At 47.6% G+C, this 24,349-nt stretch overlaps 1 protein-coding gene across 1 annotated transcript in view; it reads left to right on the top strand.

The window, feature by feature from the left end:
- Positions 1-3,077, top strand: part of FAM229A (family with sequence similarity 229 member A) — a 30,333-nt gene extending 27,256 nt beyond the window's left edge. Inside the window, exon 2 of the mRNA XM_086958646.1 lies at positions 2,257-3,077. Within this exon, the coding sequence (XP_086814772.1) occupies positions 2,257-2,359 (103 nt within the window). The 3' untranslated portion in view covers positions 2,360-3,077. The remainder of the gene's footprint in view (positions 1-2,256) is intronic.
- The last annotated feature ends 21,272 nt before the right edge of the window (positions 3,078-24,349 follow it).

The following is a 24,349-nucleotide window of genomic DNA, read 5'->3' as shown; positions in this document are numbered from 1 at the left end:
CTGCACTGCCCTTCTTTTCTTTGCTCCAACAAACTCAATGAAGAGTTGATCATCCAATGCGTAATCTGGTACAATCAATGTAGAACTATAATTCTCTTTTTGGGTCCAAGTGGTGGAGTATCTCCTCATTTGAAGGGTGATGCGGAGTAGAGAAGAACAGCAGTGTGATGGTCTGGCTTACCTGAAAGGGTGTCACCACTTTTGGTAGGAAACTTGCACGTGTTCTCAGAACCAGTATATTTGGAGAAAAAGTTGTGCAAGGGGGGTGCAGAGAGAGTGCCTGTAGGTCAGTAATCCTCCTGGCCAATGTAATGGGCACTAGGAACACAAATTTAATGGTCAGCAGACGTGGGAGGCGTGCATAGGCTCGAAGGGCGAGCACAGAAAGAACATCAGAACAAGATTCAAGTTCCAATGGGGCATGATGAAGGATATTGGAGGGAACATGTGTTGTAGCCCTTTTAGAAATCAAGTCACAACAGATGACTTGAACAGGGAGGGCTGGTCCGACAACATCAATAATGCCAATATGGCTGAAATATACCCTTTAGCAGTGCCCAATTCAAAGCTGTGCTGGCTAACAAGAGAATAAATTACAGAACTTTAGACAAAAGGGCAGAAAGGGATCAACATTTCTGATAGAACACCAAGTGACAAATGTATCCCAAAGGCAGGCATGTACTAGGATAGGTTCTGATTCCCAGATGAGGGACATCTGAGAAGACATTAGTCTGTACTGCCACCGAGGGCAGCATAAGGTCTAAGACCTCAGCTGCCCATTTCACCACCATAGCAAATGAAACCCCTTCCTCTGCAGCCATACTAGGAGGAGAGGCCAGGTCAGTGCCTGGGTAGGTGTTAAGACCACTGGTATCTGCCAGTAGTTCATACCACTTGTAGTCAGCCTCATCAAGAGGGTTGGTGTAACCACAATCCCCAATCATACTCCTCTCCAGGCACTGTTTCTGATGCAGAAGTTAGAGCTCTAGCCGGTGCCCGAGTCGAAGTTTGGCAATGCCAATCTGCTTCATATTGAAGTCGGGTATGATTATGGGGTCGGTACTGCCATGGGGCGTTAGCGCTGGCAGTAACATTGTTACTAGAACAGAATGGGTTCTGGGGAAGGTTGTGGTCTCAGGATCAGCGTTGTTCCAGATCCAGAACTGACTGGATCCAAGGGGTCCAACTGGCACCGAGGGCGGACCCGCAGGTGAAAAACCAGTGGGGGCACCAACTGAATCCATGGAGACCAAAGGTGCTCCAGAGGGGCCGGCAAACCAAATATAAGGTGCAAGGCCTCAAAAGATTTTTGAACTTGGGCGGGGGTCACTCCGGCTTCAGGAAGCTCAGGAAGGGGCGGACCCAGATGCAGGCTGTTCGTGGGTGCGGGGTCTAGAGTGATGTGGTTCCCTTGCCTCGTCTGAAGATTTGGACCGGTGCAGTGAGTACTTTGATGTCTTGGATTTTGTGGGACTTACCTGATGATTTCAAGAGCAATGATGAGCACCTGGAATGACTTTGCACACAGGCCTGGGAATTTCTTTGAGACAAAGGCCTAGAGCATCAAGGATGCAACCAGCGCCAGGCGACTAGGAACTTCAAGCAGCGCTTAGTGTTCCTGGCACGGCAGTCCTTATAAGTCTTGGAGTCGTGGTCCTGCACCAAGCACCCAAGGCAAACCAGATGGGGGTCTGTCACAGAAATGTGTCTGTGACAGGAAGCACACAGCTTAAACCCCACCAGTTTTTTAGGGGACATCCTACCATACTAGGAGAGAGTCTCGAAAAGAAGCAAGACGAAATGTCAAAGTAACCCAGCCAAAAATTGACTAACTGTAGATGTCTCTGGATCTGTGCTGACTATCGTGAAAAGAAAAGAACAGACGTCTGTGCGCTTAGCACGAATGACACCGCCGACACGGAGCCGAACAACACCCCCTACCAGCAAGCAGAGGTACTGCTTGAAAAGTTTCTGGATCACACCTGACACCTGTGTATTATTCTAAGGTGAGAAATCTGCGGCTAGAAGTCTCTATCAAATTGAAGGAGATATCTCAAGGCTGAGTAGAATACATAAACTATCCATCCACAGATAGTCACTGAAACCCATGCCTTCCTCACACATTCCCTACAACCGACCCGTGGCCTGGTCCACTTCTGCCACATTCTCTGTCTCCATTTTCCTCTCTACCTTGACCCCTCCACCGCCTCCCCTTTTGTACCCTGTGACACATGTATGAACCCTTCTCTCTTGCAGGCCTTTGAGGAGATGCCCGGGGTGTCACTGCCTGACACTGCTCCATGTTCCCATCGACGTCTACATGGCCATGGGAGGACGTCCCAGGGCGGGAGCCACCTGAGGCGGGCGGGCTGAGCTCTGGGTTCCAGAAGGGTGCCGCTGGGGCCAGGGCCCCCCCAAGCCGTGCATCGCCACCAGAGACCAAACAATGTACATTCTAATAAAGGCACACAGTAAAATCTTTTTTACCCCAGCCTGTAAGTATCTGTCTTTTCGTCTATGAGCAACACGGGGGAAAGACGTGGTGGTGACAGGGAGGCGCCAGCAGGCCTCTACCCAAGGTGCCCGAACTGAATGTAGCAGGAACCAGGGATGCCGTGGATCCGAGAGGCCCAATATTGGATGGGCGAGAGAAACCTGCCAGCTGTGCAGGGCACCACATGAGCAGGAGAATGGAGAAGTGGAATCATGGACGCCATGGCTCATAGAAGCCCGGCGTTTGAGCAGCAGGAGCTGGATGGATGTAAGAATCCTGCAACCCTGGGGCCAACGTCAGTAGAGAACGATGGAGATGGAATCAGGGACACAATAGCTCATAAATCCCGAAGTGTGAACAGCAGGAGCTGGTTGGATGTGAGAATCTTGCATCCCAGGATCCTAAGTGAGAATCAGGGGAAGCACTGGGTGTGTGGAATTTTGCATCACAAGGCCTATAGTGTTTGGAAATGAAGGTGTGGGACAGACTGGGGGAACCAAAAGCAGCCATGGCAAAAATGCTCAAACCAGACAAACTCCCTTCCTCTGTTCACTGTACCTTTCTCTTTCCATCCTTCCATTCTCCCTCCTCCTTACCTCCTCTCTCTTGTCTCCCTCTTTGATCTCTTTCTTTAAACCTCCTTCATTCCCTTTCTCTAATTATCTCTCAGTGAAGCCCCTACTAGAGCTGCAATTAACCCAGGGAGATGCGGAAAGTGACTCAAACTATAACCTCAAGTTTCATCATTTCAAAGCCAATAATACATGTTCTTTGTACAAATAAGAATCATATTTCCCAGTATGTGGATCAGAACTAAAAAAGGTTTCTATACTAGTAAGTACATCTGCCTGCTAGCATGCATGCATGCAAAGCATTCTATTAAACGTATATGTGATGATTATTATTTCGTTGTAATTACATTTTAATTGCAAACTATAGACCCACCACCAGACCTTGGTGACAATATGTTTTCTTTTCATGTTTATGGTAGATGCTTGCAATAAAAAAACGTAGCATGAGTGCAATTTGCCAATGCCGGACCTATTAACTTTGCCAGTGCTTGTCTTTTGATGGTCAGACATGTCGGAAATAAAAGCAAATCAGACACTGTGATGGCACAGGCTGGGTGGTGGAAATGTATTTTTTTACCTCAGCACAGTAAAAGAATGGAATGGACGTTGTGTTGTATGTTGTTTAGAACCTTCAGATGCAGTCTCTATAGCCCCTCCTACTCGTTTAGAAGGTTGAAGCACTATGTCATTACTCCTGCATTGAAACTTATATAAAAGGATCAAAAGGGCCAGCACAGGCTCTCCTTTGACGCTGCATTCATCTCGAACGGTCTTGCAGGAGCACAGATACCCTGAGATTGCAAAACCAACCTCCAAGGTCTCCAGCCCACAGGGGAAATGCCCGGTGGAATAAAAGGCCAGTCCAATCCTAGAGTGGAATTGTATAGTCCAGGGGCTAGAATGGGTATGTGTGTGGCACTCAGACCAATCACAAAGCTACATTGCAGCGTTGTGATTGGCTTAGGGGAGCATGCGTGCTTCCTATTCGAACAGAAGCCAGGAAGAGAATGGAGAGTACGAAAGAGAGGTGGTGGATGTCCAGCCGGCAGGTAAGTGATCTTTTTTTACTTTTTTTTAACCCCTCCTTCCTCCCTTCTCCCCTTACCCTGCTCATTGCCAGACTACTGCTTCGCAGGAGCAGCTGCAACTGGTTGTCGGATGCTGGTCCACATCCTGGTATGTATGGAAAGGTAGGACTCCTTTGCAAAATCGACTTGGCACCCAGAAGTTTGACACTTTTACAGGGCACTGAAGAAACTGTACTTCTCCACAGGGGAGAATTCCAGGGTTAACGTTAACAAAAGAACAGTGTATGAGAGGGCTGCCACGAGGTGAAACAGGGTGAGCATTTCTTGTGTGGAACACAATGGTCGAAGTGGGCGGGATCGGAGCGGCATGTTCCTCTACTTTTTGTGAAAAGATAACCATTCAAGAACAGTTAATTCCAACCGCTGAAATGCTTCAACCGAAGTTTAAGGCAGGAAGTCTCCTGTGCTGTGAAACTGAGGGAGGAGCAGACAGCCAAACAGTCCTTCCTGCCAGGGTGCCTGCTTGCCAGAAAGAAATGTAAATGTGTGCAACTGGCCAATCTGCAAATGTAAAGGGAGCTGGGAAGCCGGCACTGGCTTTAATGAATGGAATCACTTGACACTTCCTGATAACACACATTTGTTATTTTTGAATGGTATGGGATAGGAGTTACCAGCTGAGGTATGAAGTGTGTGCTTTTTAACGGGGGCATAACACAGCCTCTGTACCAAAGAGGCCTGTGGTAGCCCAAACTATTCTCCACTTCTCCAACCAGGATTCAATGCTGTGGCTCTCTGGTTACAGACGCAGATCTCTGCAGTACAGAACTAATAGAGGTTTCATAAAGCAGGATAGTTCATTTCCCACTAATTAACTTAACTTGCATTTATTTTACATTTAGACTGTGTGTTATTTTATATGTACATACCCGAAGATGAAACACTGAAAAAAGTTACAGAAAATGTGTTTTAGCTACGTCTTTGACCTTGCCCTCACACTTATTTGCCCCGCCCCATTGCACGCAGCATCACAGTTCCCTTACTTTTTTAATGCACTTCAACCGCTGGTTCAACAAGACCCACATGCTGGAGCAGCTGCTGCAAAAAAAACCTACGCTGAAAGGAAGGGCACTGACTCCCTTTGCATGAAGTGTCTAAGCCTCTGGACAGCACCAGAGATGCAGTGCCATTGTGTGAGCGCGTGCTTTCAGAAATTAGTTTACCTGCCTGCCAGTCACATTTTTCGAAGCATCTCCTCACACCTCTCCCTGTTCCAACCTGCATAAAGTGACGCTCTGTGCTGTCCATATGGGCAAGGCTAGAAAGGCTAAGGACAGGATCAGGTTGCTGAAGGTCAGCACATATGAAAAAAACAAGCCCCGCCAGGCTGCTTCCGCAGTTTGGGTAACTTTTTAGGAGGAAGGAACTCAGTCCCCCACCCACCAGAGAAGCTTCATGGACTGGTAACACGTCTTTTTGAGGCCCTGGTCTGAGATAGATCTCTTCCATAGACAGGGGCATATTGGGAACAAAATTGGGCCCGACACCGAAAGAAAAAGTGGACCACATTTGTGGATAATGACATTTCATGAATAGATATTTAGTATTGAGAGTAATTTTGGGAGCAATCGCTGATAAATTAAGCTTTCTAAACTTGTGGGGTCAGTAGCATAGACGCACCACTGCAGCTCACTCACTGGTCTCCTCACCTGATCTTCAGGCCTATACATTTCTCTACTTAATTTATTTATTTATTTAGAATTTTGTAGAGCGCACAGCTACCTCCGACGGAGGTGTCCTGGCGCTGAAGACATAGTCTCAGGAGGGTCGAGGAGGAGTAAAGTGGGGTCTTTAGATCTGTGAGAATAACCAGGTCTTTAGTTTTTTTCTGAATTGGGGTTCGGACGCCAGGAATCTTAGCTCTGTGGGTAGCTGATTCCACAGTTTGGAAGTGGCTACTGCCAGGGCCCTTCCTCCTGTACGTGTGAGGCGAAAGCGGGGGCAGATCATGAGGCGAAGATGATTGGATCTCAGGTTTCTTGGTGCTTGTGAAAACCTCATTCTGTGACGTAGGTAGGATGGGCCTCGGTCATTGAGCGCTCTGAAGGCCAGTGTTAAGGCCTTGAATTGAATACGGAGTTTTATTGGGAGCCAGTGAAGTTTGATTAGGTGGGGTGTGATGGAATGGCGGTAGGGGATATTGCAGACTAGCCTGGCCGCAGCATTCTGGACTTTTTGAAGTTGGTAGATGAGGTAAGTGGGAGCGCCTACGAATAGGCTGTTGGCATAGTCCAGATGAGCAGTAATGAGGGCATGAACCACCGTTTTGCGGGACTCAAGTGGGAGGTATGGGATAATTTTTTTTATCATTCGAAGTTTCCGAAAGCAGGCTGAGGTGACTTTATTGATTTGAGTTTTGCAGGAGAGGGAGGTGTTGAATTGAAAGCCAAGGTTGCGGGCGGTTTGAACTGGTTCTGGGGGGGGTTGAGTTCAGACGGCCACCAGAGATTGGAGGGTATAGGCGATTTTTGATTAAAGAACAGGACCTCGGTCTTGTCTGTATTGAGTTTCAGGTTGTTAGCGGACATCCAGGCTGCGATGTTGAGCATACAGAGGCGGAAGTTGTTAAAAGATTTTTCAGTGTGTTCTTTGAAGGAGAACACCAGTTGGGTGTCGTCAGCGTAGAAGGTTACTTTGACGCCCCAGGATTCAACAACTTTAGCCAGAGGTTTGAGGTACACATTAAAAAGGAGCGGGCTGAGGGCAGAGCCCTGTGGGACGCCCCAGATCAGCTGTTTTTTGGAGGAGAGAAAAGGTCCCAGCATCACTTGCTGTATTCTGTTTGTCAGAAAAGATTTTATCCATGCGAGGGGGGGCCCGCCGATACCAACTTCTTGCAGGCGAGTCAGAAGTTTGTCGTGTGAGATGGTATCAAACGCAGCGGATAGGTCGAGGAGGACCAGCATGGCCTCCTCTCCCTTGTCCGTGCATTCGCGGATCGATTCGGATACCTCGAGTAGCGCCGACTCAGTACTGTAGTCTGGTCTAAAGCCTGACTGGGTGTCGTGGAATAAGGAGTTGGATTCCAGGTAGTGGGACAGTTGTTTTTGGACGGCTTTTTCCAGAACTTTTGCGGGCTTGGGTAGAAGTGAAATTGGTCTATAGTTATTTAGACAGGAAGGGTCGACGCCGGTTTTTTTTTTAAGTGGGATTAGCATGGCGTGTTTCCAGGCAGCGGGAACAACCCCAGTGAGTAATGAGGAGCTCCAAATGTCTAATAGGGGGTTAATGATGATGGGGGCAATTTCGTTCATGATAAGAGCTGGGGCTGGGTCCAGAGGTGAACCAGATTTACATTTCAGAAGTAGCTTTAGAGCAAGTTCTTTGCTAAGTGGTTGGAATGAGGTAAATGCATGAGTGCTGTTGTGGGTTGGATCTTTGGTGGTATCGGAATCTTTCTGAAGGATTGCTGCCGCTATGTTGGCAATTTTTTCTTCGAAGAAGTTAGATAGGTTTTCACATAGTGTCTGTGACATGGGCACTGGAGTGGAGAGTGCGCTGGGGTGAGTGAATTCTTTCACTATATTGAATAGGGCCTTGGTCGAGTTTTTTGCTTTGGCAATTGTTTCGGAAAAGTATGTGCTCATGGATTGGAGTTTGAGTTTGCGAAACTCTTTAAGGCTTTGTCGATAGAGGGTTTTAGCTCCTGTATCATAGTTCTGTCTCCATTGTCGTTCTAGCTTTCTGCACATGCTTCTGTGTGCCCGTAGTTCTTCCGTGAACCATGGGGCCGATGGTTGTTGTCTACGGGAGGAAAGGCTTTGAAGAGGTGCGACTTTCTCGATAGCGGACGTAAGGTCGCTATTTAGTGTACTCACTGCTTCGTTGAGGTCGTCCGGGAGAGGGATTAAACTGTTATGGTAGTTTGGTTCTAGGGCAGCAAGTGTAAGTTTGTGCCATTTTCTGCCCTGAGATCTGATGGAGGACTCCTGTTTTGTAGTTAGAGTCAGGGGTAACTCGAAGGGTATAAGAAAATGGTCGGACCATGGTAGGGGTAGGGAAGGGAGGATTTTGAGTTTCTCGCTGTTCGAGAAAATAAGGTCGAGGGTATGACCTGCTTTATGAGTAGGGCCTTTTACTTTTTGCGTAAGATTGATGTTTTGCATAGATTCGAGGAGTTGGGAGGCGCGGTTACAGCTACTTACATCAACGTGGTGGTTGAAGTCTCCCAGAACCATGAAGTGGGGGTGTTTGAGGGAGAGATCTGCTGTGACAGCCAATAGCTCTAGGACAGCAGATTGTGAGGTGTTCGGGGGGTTATAGACCAGAATCCCTGAGCAAACGGCTGTGGTGGAGTCAGTGATTGAAAAGTACAGAGCTTCAATGGGGTTAATGTTTGAGATTTTTCTTGAGGTGATTTTCAGGTGCTTCTTTAGGATCACCGCGATTCCTCCTCCTGTTTTGGAGCCTTCACGGCTGAGTCCCGTGAAACTGTAGTCAGTGGGTAGAGCTAGGGCGATGTCAGGATTGGAGGAGTCTTTAATCCAAGTCTCTGTTAGGAACAGTGCATCCCAGGCTGAGGTAGACAGTAAAAGCCAGATGTCATTGGCGTGGCTGGGTAGAGAGCGTTAATTCACCAAACCCATGGAGTAGGTGTTGGTAGGGGGGGTTGCTTAGTTGCTGGTGTACTGTTCCTAGTACGAGTCCAGTCGGGACAGAGGGAGAAAGGACAATTTGGACATTTGTGCCGGAAGGGGCAGGGTAGAGGAAAGCTTCAAGTGATGGGAGACGGGTAGGATGTCTTACCTAGGTCTAGTAGCTGTGTACTGGTCCACGTGATTCTCGGGGCCGGTAAGGGACTGGCAGCATGGCTGGCCCTAGGCCCGGAGCTAGCGCGGACGGGCGCAGACGGGCTTGCCTTAGGCGCGCCTTCGGCGCGCAATCGTCGCGCCCGCTGCGCGTTCGGTACATGCACATATTTTATAGAGGAAGGAGGTTTTGGTAGAGAGGCGTGGCCTCGTAAAAGGGGCGTGGCCTCAGAGTGCGGCGGGAAATGGCGGCAATGTTTGTTTACCCTGCGAGTCCTCGGCAGCGCTAAGATCCGCTGTGAGGCTGTGGGCGGGTGAGTGGAGCTGTGGGAAGGTGAGGTTTTTAAAATCAACACACACGCATTCACACAGGTTGTCAGAAGGTAAATTTTAGCAAAAGTACAAGTTATCGTGACTCTCAAGTATTTTAAAAATGAGCGAGTGCTCGTGCCTGTAGCTCCCGGCTTCCGCCTCAGGAGAAAAGGTCTTCTGACCAGACGCTTGGATTTCGCGGCTTAAGTGCTCAGGGGGCGTGGCCTCGTAAAAGGGGCGTGGCCTCAGAGTGCGGCGGGAAATGGCGGCAATGTTTGTTTATCCTGCGAGTCCTCGGCAGCGCTAAGATCCGCTGTGAGGCTGTGGGCGGGTGAGTGGAGCTGTGGGAAGGTGAGGTTTTTAAAATTAACACACACGCATTCACACAGGTTGTCAGAAGGTAAATTTTAGCAAAAGTACAAGTTATCGTGAATCTCAAGTATTTTAAAAATGAGCGAGTGCTCGTGCCTGTAGCTCCTGGCTTCCGCCTCAGGAGAAAAGGTCTTTGAGTGGCAAAATGTGTTAGTCACCTATTGGTCCCTTAGTCTGTGCTCCCCTCCACCCCAAGATCCCTGAATATCCTATATCAGGCCATGAGTAAGAGAACCATGCACATCCAGGCTTCTGTTCACCGTCAGGGAGCCAGAAGCCTTCCTCTTTTGGTTGTAACTTAGGAGGCTCTCTGCAAGCTAAGTCTTTTGGGATTGCATAAAACTTTGTACTTCAAGTCTTTTGTATTGTGGGTAGAGCCTTGATTTGACTCTGAAAAAACTGTAGGAATTCACTCCAAATGCCTTTCTTTCTATCTGTCTCTACACCACGTTCTAATTTGCTGTGTACAACTTCCTCGTTATCCCTTGCACTTTTTCCTTCTCACTAGTTCTTCCTTTTTCTGTCGTACTCCACTTCTTTTCCTCTCCTTGGTATCTCTCATTCTACCTATGTGCTTCACTCAGTCTCTCATATGTCCCCTCTCTCTTTTCCTATCTTTCTCTATGTCTACAAATCCCCCTCTCTCTCTTTCCCACTCCTGTCTCCCCTGTGGGCACTTTCTTCAGCTATTTGTAACTAGCTCATGCCCTTTTTCCTCCTGTCATTTTGTATCTCTCCTTGATATTTAATTTTATTTCTATGTCTTGCAAACCTTCCCTTCTTCTCCTGTCTTGCTGTCTCCTGTCAGCCTCTTTCATATCCCCCTGCCACTTGAATTCATTTGTACCATACCTAATGTCTTTTTCTTATGTGTCCCCTTAATAGCTTTGCTGCAGACAGTAACATAAAGTCCTCCTGTGCCTGGAGGCAGCATTTAAACCAAACGAGAATCCACAGATGGAATTTCCTTTACCATTCCACCCTTTTGATGGAGGGTATTTCACAGGTGAATTGTAATCTATATTTAGCACTACCTCCTGGAGTGCCAACAACCTCTAAACTAAGCCTTAGACTGTGCGAGTTAGGCTAGTGCATGTGTGGTAGTAACCATCCTTCCGTTTTTTTCATAGCCCAGATAAAATGTGCACTCTCTTCTGCCTTTCTCTCTACTCCATCATTTGCAGTGCCATTCACTTTTTTTAATGTTTAATATAGAGAAAACTCTAACTAAAGGTATTGGAGCACTTTACATGGGCACATTGTTTTCTTTTAGGCACGGGAAGATTAGGTAATTTGCCTAGAATCACAGGAGACTCAAACCTGGTTTCCAAGTTCCAAAGTTGGCAGATCTGGCTCTTATGCCACATCCTCTACCACTTTCCTATCTCACTCTTCTCCACGTTTGCTTTCCAGCTTACTCTCTATCTTTAACAATGTATACCCTTCTCTCTACTGTCTTCCATCACTTCTCCCTAATCTCATCCCCCTGACTCCATCCGTCTGTCTGCATCTCTGGCACTCTTATCCGCTCTCCTCTACCTTTCCTTTATTCCTCCCTTGATTTCCTTTTTCTCTTCCCATATTTTTGTCTTTTTTTCCCACTCTGCTGTCTCACTTATCCTTTTGTCTCTCTCCACATTGCTGCCCTTGCTCAATCCGTTTTCTTACTGTCTTTCCATGTCTACTCTCCCCTCCCTTTGCCATTTTGGCCCAGAATGGACGTTTTTCATAGTAATGTTTAAATTGCTTTGTGCTGTTTATTTTTGTAAACAAACTTTACTGGGCATTTGTGAGACATGTACTTGCACATTACAGACATTTCCATGGTTGTGCAAGCAATCCTAATAACACTCTTGACATATATATACTCAGTGTTACGATATTAGCATCCGTATTTACTTAATTATCCTCAAGAGCTTCAATATCAGGTAGTTGTAAACTACATGTCAAGTATTGATGCAGTGGTTAATTCTGCTCCCTACCCTCTGCAAAATGGCAGACCCAACCCCCTCAACCCTCCCCCTCCCCCCAGGTGTGTCTAGAACTATTATGTACAAACGTTCTTCTCCGGGCCACCGTCTAGAGACTTCTATTCAATCATGGTGACACCTGAGTTCCCTGGTAGGACTTCCAGTCAGGGGGTACCCCTCATCCTTCCCTCACACCCATGCATCCGCCCCAGTGCGCCTGTTTAACCGTCAGCCTGTGGTAATTCCCGGTTTCCTTCTTCTGAGATCTCATTGAGCTGCTTTAGGTGCATCGTCAGTACTTCCCATGCCTTAGCTGCTTCCAACGTCTTTTTGCTACCATTGAGCCTCACGTCTCTTAGCCGCGCCGTCCCATTGCAACCTGCCCAACGCACAAACTTCCTCCTCCATCTGCCTATGTTAGTTCCTCCCCTTGCCTTCCAATGAATTATAAAATCTCGTTTCGCTAGAATTAATCCCAGGTCCTGAAATTTGCTGGTTACCTTGTTCTTGGAAGTGTGTGGGAATCTGTGTAGTAAACAGTATGCTACTGTCATGTTCCCTTCTTTTTCGGTAATTTCAGCTACTATTTCGTCCCCTCCCTCCAGTAAGTCCCTATTTCCGGGCAACTCCAAAACATAAGGAGAAACTCTGCGCCTATCTCCCCACAGGAGGGACAGGCTGCCGTGGTCATGTTGAAGTGCTTGTTCATGCGCCCTGGGGTAAGGTACGCCCTATGAAATACATAAAAGTTTACCAGTTGAAATCTAGCGTTTTTAATGACCTTACTGACGCTCACCGTTAGCTCTCCCCATACTTTTTCCTCAATAGGTTCTCCCAGGTCCTCTTCCCATTTTTGTTGCAGCTCATTGAGTGTAAGGAGTGTTGCCATCTCAGCCTCCTATATAAGCAGGTGACCGCCTTATACCTCCCCGCTGCCGATACCACATATTGGCATCCTTCATCTACACCAGGTTCAGTTAGGCAGTCCCCCAGTGTTTACGTATTCTGCAGTTAAGGCCGCATGGAGTAGAAAGTCGCCCCCGGTATCTCGTTTTGCCCACTAAATGCTCCAAATGGTAACAACATGCCATCCTGATATAATTGCGCCATGGTGAGTACTCCGGCTTCTTCCCATGCCCCTAGCCTCCACCAATCTGCTCTGTGAGGCAATGCCAGGCAATATTTTAATGGTATCTCCGGCGCATAAGGGCGTCTCACTTTAGCCCTCTGCAACCTTCTGACCATGCATTTATGAGCCAGATATAATTCCGCAGTCATAGTACAATCCTAGACGGAAGGTCGTCAGCCACTGCAATTGAGCCAGGATATATTAGTATACAAAATCTGGCACGGCCGGCCCCCCTTCCGCCTCAGGCCTCATTAAGGTAGTTAAAGCTACTTTCCGCCTTCCTGCCCCCCCACAAAAAATCCATCACCATTGTTCGGAGAAGCTTGAACCTCTCCACGAGGACCCATATTGTCAGAACGCCGAAGACATAAAGGAGCCTCGGGAGAGTCGCCATCTTTAATAAGGATGTCCTACCAGCTAGCGATAGGGGGAGTGTTCCCCAGAAGTCAAAATTGAATTTCGTCCCTCATATGACCTTTGCCACATTGCCCAGCAGGGGATCCGCTCTGTCATGGTATATTTGTACCCCTAAAAATGGGATACATCTCCCTTCCCACTGAATCCCCTCCACCATCTGCAGTTTCTCACTTCCCTGCATCCTTGGGAACAAACATGACTTTCTCTAATTCAACTTGAGACCTGCTACCCTTTCAAACTAAGCATGGGCGGAAAATCCGTTACGCTTGCGGATTTTGCGGATTTTCGGTAAATTCGCAATCCGCGAGATTCGCGAATTTCCCGCAAAATCCGCAAATCCGCGAGCAGCGGATTTTATGGCTTGCTCGCACTGTTCGTGTGAGTTCGCGGCTTCCCAGTTCAACTTTGCGCCCCGCGAATAAGCGCTAAATTGCAGAAATACGATCTTAGCAAAACTGAAACTACTTACCAGGTTCAAAAGTTCAAGCTCATCATTAGTAGCCATTTCCTGTAGTGCTTCCTGAGGGGCCCCTCCAGAGTTCAGTTGCCTACTTGCAACTATTATGTGACCCTGCTCTGATCCTCAGAATAGTTACACAAAGGTCCTGAATTACAGCTAAGGCAGACAAGCAGGAGCCAGGCTGGAAGTTCAAATCCAGTGACACATTAATCAGCCCCTAATTCATTATTGTCAGTTGGGGCAGGGCAGGTGTTGTAACTAATTTTGCAACAATGAAAGCACTTAGCAAGTGCAAAAGATCACTAATCAGGAAGCACTAAGGAAGCAGGTGCCAGCTAAAAAAATATTCTATGACACATTAATCAGCCCCAAATTAATTCAGGTCACTTGAGGCAGGGAAGGTGTGCTTTGCTTTGCCGAAAATAATGTACACTGGACAACCAGAGGGTGCGGTGATGAAACAGAGGGTGGCATGGGTGGGCCAGAGGGTGGCATGAGTAGTCAGAGAGTGGCAGTGGTGACAGAGAGTGGCAGTGATGAAGAAGAGTGTCCCAAACAGGCTGGACACGTAGAAACAACAAGTTCGCAAAACTTGCGACCCGACAGGTAAGTTCGCGTTTGCGAAATTGTACAAAACCCTCGCGAACTGGCAGAAACCCGCGCGAACACAAAAAAAAAAAATTCGCGAGAATTCGCGGATTTTGCGGATTGCGAGTTCGCAGATCCGCAAAATTCACGAACGCGAGATTCGCAAAATTCGCCCATGCTTATTTCAAACTCTAACAGCAGTTCTTTCACTCCCTCAAGTTCTGCTTCTGTATTTCTAAGGAACAGAATCAAATCCTCGGCCGAGATCCGTACAGCCAGTTTTGCTCATTGTCCTACTGCACAAGACAATGAGACACCCATTCTCTGTACTTGGTTATAATGAGCTGCGATCTTCTTTCTAAGGCTGCAGCAGCCTTTAAGATCAAGGCCAGTGGCCAAGCAGGCCCAGGAACATTTGATTTTTACCTACAGCTGAAAAAAACAGCCCATCAGCTGGCCTTTGCCTCAGGCCACTCGGGCAATGGCCAATGTGATGCTGCCAATAGAGACATGAAAATGCGACCGGTCACTCGCTTAGATGCCAACATTTTGGAACAGGTAAGACGGAGAGTTTGAGAAAAATAGGGAACGTACCATTTCCACATTCATTTGTAATGAACTGATGTACGTTCTCAGTGAGAGAAATCTAAAATAAAGCCACTTTTTGCTTCAAAATTAGGAGTCTCTTTCCTAAATCAGAAGTGTTGGAAAATTGACAGCCCTGATTGATTCCCTCCTGAAATCACCTGTAGGGAGGGATATTTACTTAATTAATGAAACACAGTGCATCAAGGCAAGTTGCTGCCCTGCTTTGCGTGAATGGGAGAGAGCAGAAAAGCGCATATCCTCTAAGATATGGTGCTCTTCAGCTTTCTTCCTGCGCTGGTGCACTTGTGGTTGCCTATCGCCAATGCAAGTACCTTTGCACCATGGTGCATTGGTGTCTGTGTTAAATGCATTTTCCACTTTCTATGTGTGCTGCAAAATGTAGCATGCATGGAAAGAGGAAGTAACGAGGAGAAATACAAATATTTCTCCTTGTTATGTCTGATTCAGGAGGGTGTAGCATTTCAACGCATTCCTAAGTTTACAAGTCTTTGTACATCTGGGAATGTGCCAAAATCCATGTAAAGCCTCCCAGACGCAAAGTAACGCGAGGTAGAACTCTGCGCTGCCTTGCGTAACTTTGCATTTACTAAACCACGCATAGCCATGAAAGGTGGCTTTTCGTGGTTTAGTAGATGCCAAAATGATTTCTAGCGTCAGGGCTATGCCATATAAGTGACACAACCCACATGTAAAACCTTAGTAAATATGCCCCATAGGTTGTCTCTAGAGTTCCCCACGAAGGGGTAGAGTGCACCACAAGTAAGCTCAACAGACACCGGTCAAAACAGGCCGACTTTTCATTTGATTTGCATTCACTGGTAACAGTCATTCTACGGTTGGGTACATATATCCCATGAATGGCTCGCTTGCAATCCGAGGAATTCATGCAGGGCAGGAGCTATGTTCCCGCTCTGCTCTTCTGCAGATCTATTTTGTGCTGATAGCCAGTAGGCTGGGGTGAGGACAGGAAATCAGTGGAATTGCCATGGTACACCTGCTACTGCACCCCTTCAAATGGGAAGCCCGCAGCCAGCTGGCTTCTGCTCTCAGCATACTCTGCTGTGAGTGCTGCTCTGCAGACCAGGCCCCCATCTTGTTGCGGATCACCCAGTGAAGGGAACATTTCTCAGATTTCTTTCTTCAGTATCAAGGACACAGTTTTATTCTTGCCAATGTAGGGACTTCCCTTCCAGAATTTGATTAAGCCCCAGACCTCAGAGGCTGTTGCATTTATCCTATACACTAGGAGGTTGTTGCATCTCAGATCACTGTGCTTAATTTGATGCTTTAATTCCCGATTCTTGTATACAGTGACCCAGCCAGCAGTCTTACAAAATTGATCTTGTTTCCTGGCTGCCGCAATTACCATCCCTGGCCACCTAACCCTCCAGGCTTCCATCTCTTTGGGTGTTGGGTCCAAGCTGTTACATCATCTCTAGGACATACGCAGTGTGCACCCTTCACCTGCTTCACCCAAACCATGGCTTCTATCTCAGTCTCCCAAGACACCATCATCTTCTTCAAAGGCCCTAGCTGGAACCCCCAAACAATGTGTACCTGAGAGCACTTCTAGGTAGGCCTTGCCGCGAAATTTTGCTCCACTCGTAGAGTTTACAGAGTTTTTCCCACTTCGCGTAGAGCGCGGAGCACCGAAAAACTCAGCGGAGCATAGTGTATTGGAGTATTTTCCTCACTCACCAACATTAAGTTGGCAAGCGCACGCAGTGAAAATCTTACTCTAGACCACCTCCTGGTGAGATTTCTCAATGAGGGCAGTCGCAAATGGTCCCTACCACCCGTGTTGATAAACTTTCTGCTCGCATTCAGGAAGCTGCTGCTTCAATAGAATATCTACTCGAGCTGCAGAAAGAAGCAGCGCCCTCATGCGCTGTGCATGGTGCTGTCTGCGGTGATTTTACAGTGTGGGACGAACACCCCGCGCTAAACATCAGCACGAATGGCACAACGTATACACTCCAACATTTGCGGAACTCCGCATAGCGTGGCAGAGTTTTTTGATCACTTTGCGGAATTATGTGCAGCGGAACTCCGCAGACTTTGCCCAGGTCTACTTCTAGGTAAGGAAGTGTTTTGGGGGCCTGTTATGACACCATAGAATTGCTGCCAGTTTGCTTCGAATTACCATTTATTTCCTCCTCATGGTCCCAAGTCTCATGGTTTCTAGTTTATCTAGTGTAGTGCCCATGTATTGTGTTTTGCTTAGTGGCATAATGCAAAAGGATGGCGCCCCCTTGCAGAATGTGATGAAAGACCCTGGCATCACACAGATAGCACAGATATTCCTTGGTCTTGGGCTCAATGGGGGCCCCTGGAATGGTTGAAATGCCCTACACTGCATTGGCCTGCTCGGTGAAGCAGAGTGGCTTTCCTAAGCGTTCAACTACTTCTTATTCCAGGCCACTGGACACATGCCGGGTCCTCTGTTACACCCCTGGTTTTGCTGTATTGTACCTCCTGTAGTTGCCATTGCTTCGCCACGTCGATGTACCATTGTCTTGTCACCAGTAAAGTCAGAGGACTGATGTGAGGCCCACATCCAGTACTAGGATGTGGGACACTGGACGAACTCCCTGGAGGACCTTGTTGTCACCTTTCCTGCTTGTAATTCAGGTCATCAATCTCTCACTAGACCAGTGGCCGTCATGAGAAGGGCAAGCAGGAAACTCCTTTTCACTCCTCTGCATTCCTGCCAAGTGACAGACACTTGCCATATTTTCCATCCGTGTGCCCACCACTGAAATATCCAGAGCTGTAGAGTGGCAATATGGGCCACAATCATGAATCACTGCATAGAGGTGGGAGCCCTAGAAATGCATCAGCATAGATGTGGAGGAAGGGGGCACATACCTCCGGCACATACCTTAGAGGTACCGCTGATGAACAAGATTTGCGGCTCTGAGCTCAACCTGCTGGCATAGAAATCTAATTTTCTTTTGTAGTATTTCAACGAAGCAGCGTCGTGGTGGTAAGCTATCCGCGCCATCCAGGCCATTGTGCGTCCTGCCAGGCTGACCATCTTTTGAGGGACTTTGCAGGGTGGGAGAACAGAACGAGCCCTGTGACCTGCAAAAGTTCCCCAAAATGCTCACCATTCACATGAGATCTGTCGGAGGGGAGAGGAGCCAAACATACAGACATTGTGTAAGCAGTACAAGATGGATGCCGTCGCTGCTGTAGCACGAGGAAAAGGGTCCGGAAAAGCAGAATGTAGAACCATAGCAGTTAACAGCTAAGTGGGTGCACCTTTCGGACGAAGGAGCAGAGTACACAGAGGTGCTGATCTTGTCAGGGACACAGACTATTTAAAAAATAGAAGAGGACGTCACATCTTGCCGGAATGGGCTCGCCATTTTGAACCTGAGTGGGCCTGTTCACTGCCAGAGAAAAGACCCGGGATCCTAGTGCCCCTGAATGACATGCCGCCAAGCGCTTGCCCCACTGAGGAGAGGAATTTCCAGCCTGGAGGGTTTTCTTTTGAGCACAGAGGCCCAGAAGGAGATCACGGTTCTGTTGAAGGCAGCCAGCCCTGGAGAGAGACAGCCTGCATATATGAGCCCTTCTGAAGGTTTTTCCAACAAGTAGCCCACAGAAAGGGAGTCGCCGAGTCTTATATTGACCTCATCTTTGTAGAGCGCGTGCTCCATGTGGAACATGAAAGACAAATGACGTTTCTCAGAGTTTTGAGGCGACGCAAAAGCAGTCCTCACTTACTGAGTTCAGGGAGAAGGCAGCAAAGAGAGTTTTGCACAATGTTAAGCTGCAGGGACCCCCGTAATGGATACAAATAAAGGATACGGGGACAAAAGTTTTTGGGGACCTAGAAGAACTTCAGTTACTGGTGGAGGGGCAAGTGATTGCCTATTTTCAACCTCTCCCATCACAGGGCAGGATGAGCGGCCACCAGATGGTACCTTAGGAGCTGAGATGTAGGAGACCGCAGATTTATGAGCACATCGCAGCAGATCAAAGTGTTTCTCAGCTGCTTAAAAGATCGGAGACGATGAGCATGATGTGTTCTAGTGCCTCGATCCAACTCATCCAGCCCAGGTATGAGGGACATTCAGTACCTACTTCTCCAGCAGAGTCAGGGATGGCCAGGAGGGAAGTGTTCAGAACCTCTGCACAGAAACATCTACAAGTTCAAGAAGACCAAAGGTGAAGAAAACAGTAATGGCGTAAGCCCCAAAGCCCCCAAGCAAATCAGGAATATCAGTCAGTGCCCAATGTACCTATTGGGCCTCATGGTGGATGCCCTCGGTGGAACTGGTGGTACATTGCTGCGTGGCAGCCATGAAATGGCTCTTCCATATATAAAAAGTATTATCATCGCCGGCTGCCACGAGTATCGCGGAAGACAGAACAGGGCTGGGAAAGCAGCATGGGACAAGGTCTCATTCATGATACCAAACTCCCAGATTGTTTGTCTGCTCAAGAGGCCAGATATCCGCTTACAATGCAGGCACGGTCAAGAAAGGCCTGGATATCAGCCAAGCTAACAGAGGGTCCACCAGTGCTCTGGAGCAGATCCTTTCTTTAAAGTGTTTAGCAGCTTCTCAAGAAGAACCCAACATCCAATTATGAAAGGCTTCATTACAACACTTTAGCTTCAAAATATGTTCTGAAATTAGTGGAGAGAATTAAAAAAAAGTAAATAATCTGGTTACCCCTACCACCTAAGTCAACAAGTGACATACTTTTATAGACTGCATTTCTGATCTTGCAAGTGTCAAAAATAGCTAACGATGGTACTATTTGTGGACCATATCTAGGACACCATCATGGCACCCAGAGGAATCTTCAGAAAGATCGAGCAGACTAGGAATGGAGTGGCCACTTGACAAAGAGTTGCAGGCCATAAAAATATCTCAACACAGTTTGGTGACTCATTTGAACCTAGTGATGCGGCGGAGCGTGTAGTGGTCATCAGTCCCTATGGGCTAAGGAAGGGTCTGCTGCAAATGTACAATTGTGTGTGACTTTCATCAGGGCATTGATACCCATGGGTACCGTGACATAGCTTTAATGTCATTGTGGATTTTACAGCTTTGTGGGAAACTTATGAAGAAGAGTGGTGGCCACTGCAGTGGACTAGATCTTGAGACTAGCTCTTGAGATGCTGTAGGCCATCCTCAAAGAAAGAGCAAGATGATGCGCACTGCACTGAAGAACACTTGAGAGCGATAGGGGAAGCGGCTGTCCTTGCAGCCCAAAAGCTGAAAGATATCATTCATGCCACCCAAGAGGTTGAAAGCATTATCAGCGCTCATAGAGAAAACTGATGAACACATTCTCTTGAAAATGCTCAACACAGGCCCCCTAAGCTGATGGAAACTGATGACTACCACGAAGGTTCAAAGAAAACAGGGTGAGGGAGAGGTGTGGTGCCTGGGCCAGGGTGACTGACGCTGGAATCTGGGGATCTCGGTTCGATCCCCTGCGCCGGTAGCAGATTAGCCCAGCACCATGTGACTCTGGGCAGTAGCTTGCTTAATCTTCCTGACGGCCCCCAACGCCCGGAGACCCTTACGGGTGATTGTTTGCGCTTTACAGATGTGGATTATTATTATCTAAAACCCTAGATCGAAAAAATAGAAAAAGATAGGCTGCCGCAATGGAGTAGAAAAGGGGCCTAAACATACAGTAAAATCGACTCTATCGTCCTATCTAATTATTCAACAAAATAAAGAAATAAAATAAAGGGAAGCATAACAAGCCCCAAACGAAAAATCGGAATCAAACCGTAAGACTTGTGGTTGAAGAATATAAAAGAATATTACTAGATAGTACCAATATTACCCAAAATCAAGTAGTGCAAAGACGATGAGGGAAAGTGGAGTAATATCAGTGTGAGATACGACAGAGGATTAGTTAGTCTGTCATACATGAAAGGATAACTATGTCTTAGTACCCTAGTTCGGAAATATATCCTAACGTGATAAACACAGTGAATCCTCACATTAATACATAAATACAAATATTACAATCCATTAACAGTAGAAAAAATAATAAACATCCTTTTAACAGAGAAGGGACACAACCCATCATAGTTTTGTACCATACACTGGGGTCTTATCTCAGAATACAAGTACAAGCAAGTAAATTAGTTCTTTTGAAATAGGAGACAGACACAAGTCAACACAATATAGGTAACAAGCATCTCATTTGGAAATACAGTCTCAATCCCATTCATGTATTATCAACATTGAGGAGTCAAACTATAATATAGAGGAAGGATACAATATTATTCATCTTCACACATTGATAATGACAGCAGTTTAACAAAAAGGGTCAAATTGCAAGTAGACAGAAAGCATAGGCTATACTGAAGTGTCAATTAATTACCCAAAAAGTACTGTAGCTCATTGTCAATATTTAAGCCTCTATCAACTGCTCACAACTGCATGATCCAGCGAGCTTCTCTCTGTTGGAGTTTCAGCTCACGGTTGCCACCGCTAATATCAGATTTTACAGTCTCAACACCGTGAAACTTGAAGCTTAGGTGAGCATTTTAGGCTCCACATTCAAATGCGTGAACAGCAATCGGGTACCTGATGTCAGCATTCTTCAGAGCCCTGAAGTGTTCTGCTATTCGACCTGTCAACTTCCTACTAGTACTACCAATGTAGATCTTATTACACTTACAGACAATAGCATAAATCACATAGGTAGTGGTGCAATCTATATGTGTTAGTATCTGATAGTTTTTTGAACCATTGTATTGGAAATCCTGTTTACCATGTATCGCCAGCCTACACATATGACACGTTAAACACGTGGAGCACCAGAGAGGCCAAGTTTAACATGTGGGCACCAGGAGGCCAAGTTTAACACATGGGCTCAGAGGCCAAGTTTAACATCTGGGCACCAGAGGCCAAGATTAACATCTGGGCACCAGAGGCCAAGATTAACATGTGGGGCACCAGAGGCCAAGTTTAACACGTGGTCACCAGAGGCCAATGTCAATCCACCTTTCACACATTAGTTCAAGCATCCCCTGTCAGTGCCTGCTTCTCTAGTTGTAGGGGTCACCACCAAATTCATGCATCTGTGTGTAAAGGACCAACCACCAGTTAAGTTAGACACAAGAACGTGAGACCTGTAGCGCAGCGCGGCCTGGGTGATTGAGGCCTCGCGCAGTGCTGGATAAATTAACAGACCACACAGTTGTAACAGAAGTGGCGGGAACTCACTGAGCTGTCTCCCATCGTTTATTTAATACCTCGGGGTGAGCCCACTCAAGGAGTGAGGTGCATGCAAAAATGTATGAGAGAGTCTGCGTGGCTCTCTACATCCCTCCTTTTCTTTAGCACATGACTATCATACATCACATGCACAGGGTGACATGCGCACAAAGTCTCTGAGTCTTTGGCTTTGTGCAGGGGTTGGCCCAAGACCATACTTCTGACTCCGGGAGCTGGAACTGATCTCTGCTTTGGCCTGGGTGCTTGATGTAGGTGTAGTGCCTTGGTTAAGAGTCTCATGGGTTTGCGCAGCTGCGCTAGCCTGGGACTCATCCGAGTCCCGATCGGGGGTTTGCGATTCCAGGAGGGGGTTGCGGTAATAACCTCCAGTTCTTTCTGGCTCAGCAAGTTCTGCAGGGTCCGTGCAGTGGTCGTATGTTTTCTTAACCCATGCCATGTTTCTCGTGACTACCAGCTGACTCTCGTGTGCGGAGACCATCATCCCCTGAACACAAATTACTTTCCATACCTCTGGCTCATATGGGGTCCAAAACTTCCAGCCGGGATGTCTGTCTTTAACCATGATGTGGCCTCCTACTTTTACTGGTGTCCTGGCACCTCTGGCAAAACTTGCCTTCTGATTTGCTGCCTCCCTCCGCGCTTGTACTGCCATAGCATCTCTTTCTGGAGGCTTCCAGGCCGGGTCAGTCAGGATGCTCTCTCGCAGGGCTTGCCTGAAGAGGAGATGAGAGGGTGCACATCGAGTGGTGCTGTGAGGGGTCTGTCTGTAGGCATCTAGGAATTGATGAAGGGCTCGTCTTTCCATGTCTTCTCCCTGCTCCACAGCGATGTGCAGCGCCCTATTGAGTGTTCTCATGAAGCACTCGACCTTGCCATTTGCTTGTGGCCTCTGTGAGGTCATTCTCCGGTGTCGAATGGCTTTCTTCTCTATGTATTCTTGAAACTCTTGTCCCTGAAAGGGGTGTCTGTTGTCGGACCTGAGTTTGTCATGGAGGCCCATGAGTTTGAAGATATTGTCTAGAACCTTTTTCACGTGTGTGAATGCCATGGATGTAACCACTTCTACTATCTGGAATTTTGAGAAGGAGTCCATAAGTGCTAGGGTTTTACGGCCGTCGGGGAAACTTCCAAAGTCAATGCTGATTTTGGACCAGGGAAATTCACTCGCCTCCTCAGTGATGATTGGTGCAGGTGCAGCGTAACCTTTTGTTATGGTCTATGAATGGCAGTGCCTGCCTGATCTTTTTGTCTGCCATGTTGTCCATACCTGGAAACCATACCCTGCTTCGGAGGCATGCCTTGGTTTTCCTCATCCCTTGATGCCAGATGTGTGCTAGTCCCAGGATTCAATCCTATAGCTCTCTCGGAACTACGATGGCGTGGCCTCTCAGCACGACCCCATGCTCTCCTATGCTCAGTTCGCTGCAGACTTTCCACAGTTGCTGCTGTGCATAATTGTCCTCAGCGACAAGCGCTTGTGCACCATCCAAGAAATGGGCCCAGCTGTTATTCTGCAAGGCTTCTTTGACTCTTGCCAGTGTTTCGTCCCTGGATGTGGCTAGCCCGATCTCCTCCAGTGACAGCTGAGTAGTGTCCCTTAGTGATGTGGAACGTGGCTTTCATGGTTTGCTTGGCGCTGGCAACTTCTGTTTCAGTTACCCCTATGAGGGGAAGTGGATGAGTTCCTCCATAAGTGTATATTCTGGCTTTCTTGGGAGTGAGCAGGCGTGGAGACAGATGTTCATATTGTTCAGAGTCCATAACATTCACTGACGCCCCAGTGTCAACCTGGACGGTGGAACCAGCCACTTTGACGGAGCACATGGGGGGAGATCTCTTCTGTTTGTCTGACCGGCTTACAACTGAAATGACAAATACATCATTGTCATCGTCCTCTAAGGTGAAAGTGCGTCTGTGTGTTCGACCCTCTACTTTGGCTTGAGGGTCATTGAGCGACAGTTGCTGCAGTTGTTGTGTGGCCCCTCACGACTTGGGGGTAGGTCGGCCGAAACCTGCAGCTTCTGCAGACTTTCGCAAAGTGGTTTGGTTTCCCACAGCAGGAGCAGGTCTTCCCTTTTGGTTTCCCACAGCAGGAGCAGGCCTTCCCTTTTGGTTTCCCACAGCGGGAGCAGGCCTTCCCTTTTGGTTTCCCACAGCAGGAGCAGGCCTTCCCTTTTGGTTTCCCACAGCAGGAGCATGTCTTCCCTTTTGGTTTCCCACAGCAGGAGCAGGCCTTCCCTTTTGGTTTCCCACAGCAGGAGCAGGTCTTCCCTTTTGGTTTCCCACAGCGGGAGCAGGCCTTCCCTTTTGGTTTCCCACAGCAGGAGCAGGTCTTCCCTTTTGGTTTCCCACAGCAGGAGCAGGTCT

Source organism: Lissotriton vulgaris, chromosome 2_1, assembly GCF_964263255.1.
Source record: "Lissotriton vulgaris chromosome 2_1, aLisVul1.2, whole genome shotgun sequence".
Classification (NCBI taxonomy): Eukaryota; Metazoa; Chordata; class Amphibia; order Caudata; family Salamandridae; genus Lissotriton; species Lissotriton vulgaris.
Note: the sequence above shows the minus strand (reverse complement) of the source record. Positions and strands in the feature narration are given on the sequence as shown.